At 44.9% G+C, this 965-nt stretch overlaps 1 protein-coding gene across 1 annotated transcript in view; it reads left to right on the top strand.

The window, feature by feature from the left end:
• Positions 1-42: 42 nt before the first annotated feature.
• The window catches only part of CALR (calreticulin), a gene marked incomplete at both ends in the record, with an annotated part of 3,563 nt that continues 2,640 nt past the window's right edge, over positions 43-965 (top strand). The window contains 3 exons of the mRNA XM_010281643.1: positions 43-119; positions 261-362; positions 514-717. Coding sequence (XP_010279945.1) covers positions 43-119; positions 261-362; positions 514-717 — 383 coding nt within the window. The remainder of the gene's footprint in view (positions 120-260; positions 363-513; positions 718-965) is intronic.

The following is a 965-nucleotide window of genomic DNA, read 5'->3' as shown; positions in this document are numbered from 1 at the left end:
GAGAGGGCGCGGTGAGCGAGCCCCGGTTGTCGTCGCGCTGAGGCTGGCCCTGCTCCTCGGGGCCGCGCTGGGCTCTGCCCGGGCCACGGTGTATTTCCAGGAGCAGTTTCTGGACGGAGGTTGGGTGAGGGCAAGGGGGTGGAGGGGGCAAGCAGCCGGTAACGGCTGTGTGTGAGCCGGTGGGCAGGGAGCCCCCCTCACTGTACCGTGCTTACTGACCCCGCTCTTGTGATGTTGCTTGTGCTGGCCTTGCGCGACAGGCAACTGGCAGAAGAGGTGGATGAATTCTGAGTCCAAGGCAGACCTTGGGAAGTTTAAACTCACTGCAGGCAAGTTTTACGGCGATCCAGTGCAAGATAAAGGTATGTGGATTTCATTAAAAACATGCTATGGGAACCATCTCGAGAGTTGAAGATTTGCCTTTATGGACGTGCCGTGTGTGACTATAAAAGTATTTTTTCTTTGCAAATGGAGAAAAATGTAAGTTTGACTATTCTACTAATACCTTTGCAGGTCTACAAACTAGTGAAAATTCTAAATTTTACGCTATCTCCTCACGATTTAAACCATTTAGTAACAAAGGGAAGACTCTGGTCATTCAGTATACTGTGAAACATGAGCAGAAGATAGATTGCGGTGGGGGATATGTTAAGATTTTTTCCTCAAACTTGGACCAGAAGAACCTAAGTGGAGATTCACATTATTACATCATGTTTGGTGAGTTATTTCTTTATTACTAAAATACTGCCACTGCTGTTGTACAATTCTTCAAAGACGGTTGTGGAAATGGTTGAAAAGCATAAAGGAAGGCTGTCTGAAAAAATAAGGATGTTGAGACTGTAATGAGTTGGCTCTTCCATGCTTGAGAGATCTCTAAATATGTAATAACAAAATACATATTTATGCAAACATTCTGAGCTGATTTGAAAGACATAACTGAAAATTATTAGAGTGAGCATAAAAAA

This window comes from Phaethon lepturus, unplaced genomic scaffold, assembly GCF_000687285.1.
Source record: "Phaethon lepturus isolate BGI_N335 unplaced genomic scaffold, ASM68728v1 scaffold35502, whole genome shotgun sequence".
NCBI classification, from domain to species: Eukaryota; Metazoa; Chordata; class Aves; order Phaethontiformes; family Phaethontidae; genus Phaethon; species Phaethon lepturus.
The sequence above is the reverse complement of the archived record's forward strand: the minus strand, read 5'-3'. Positions and strand labels throughout refer to the sequence as shown.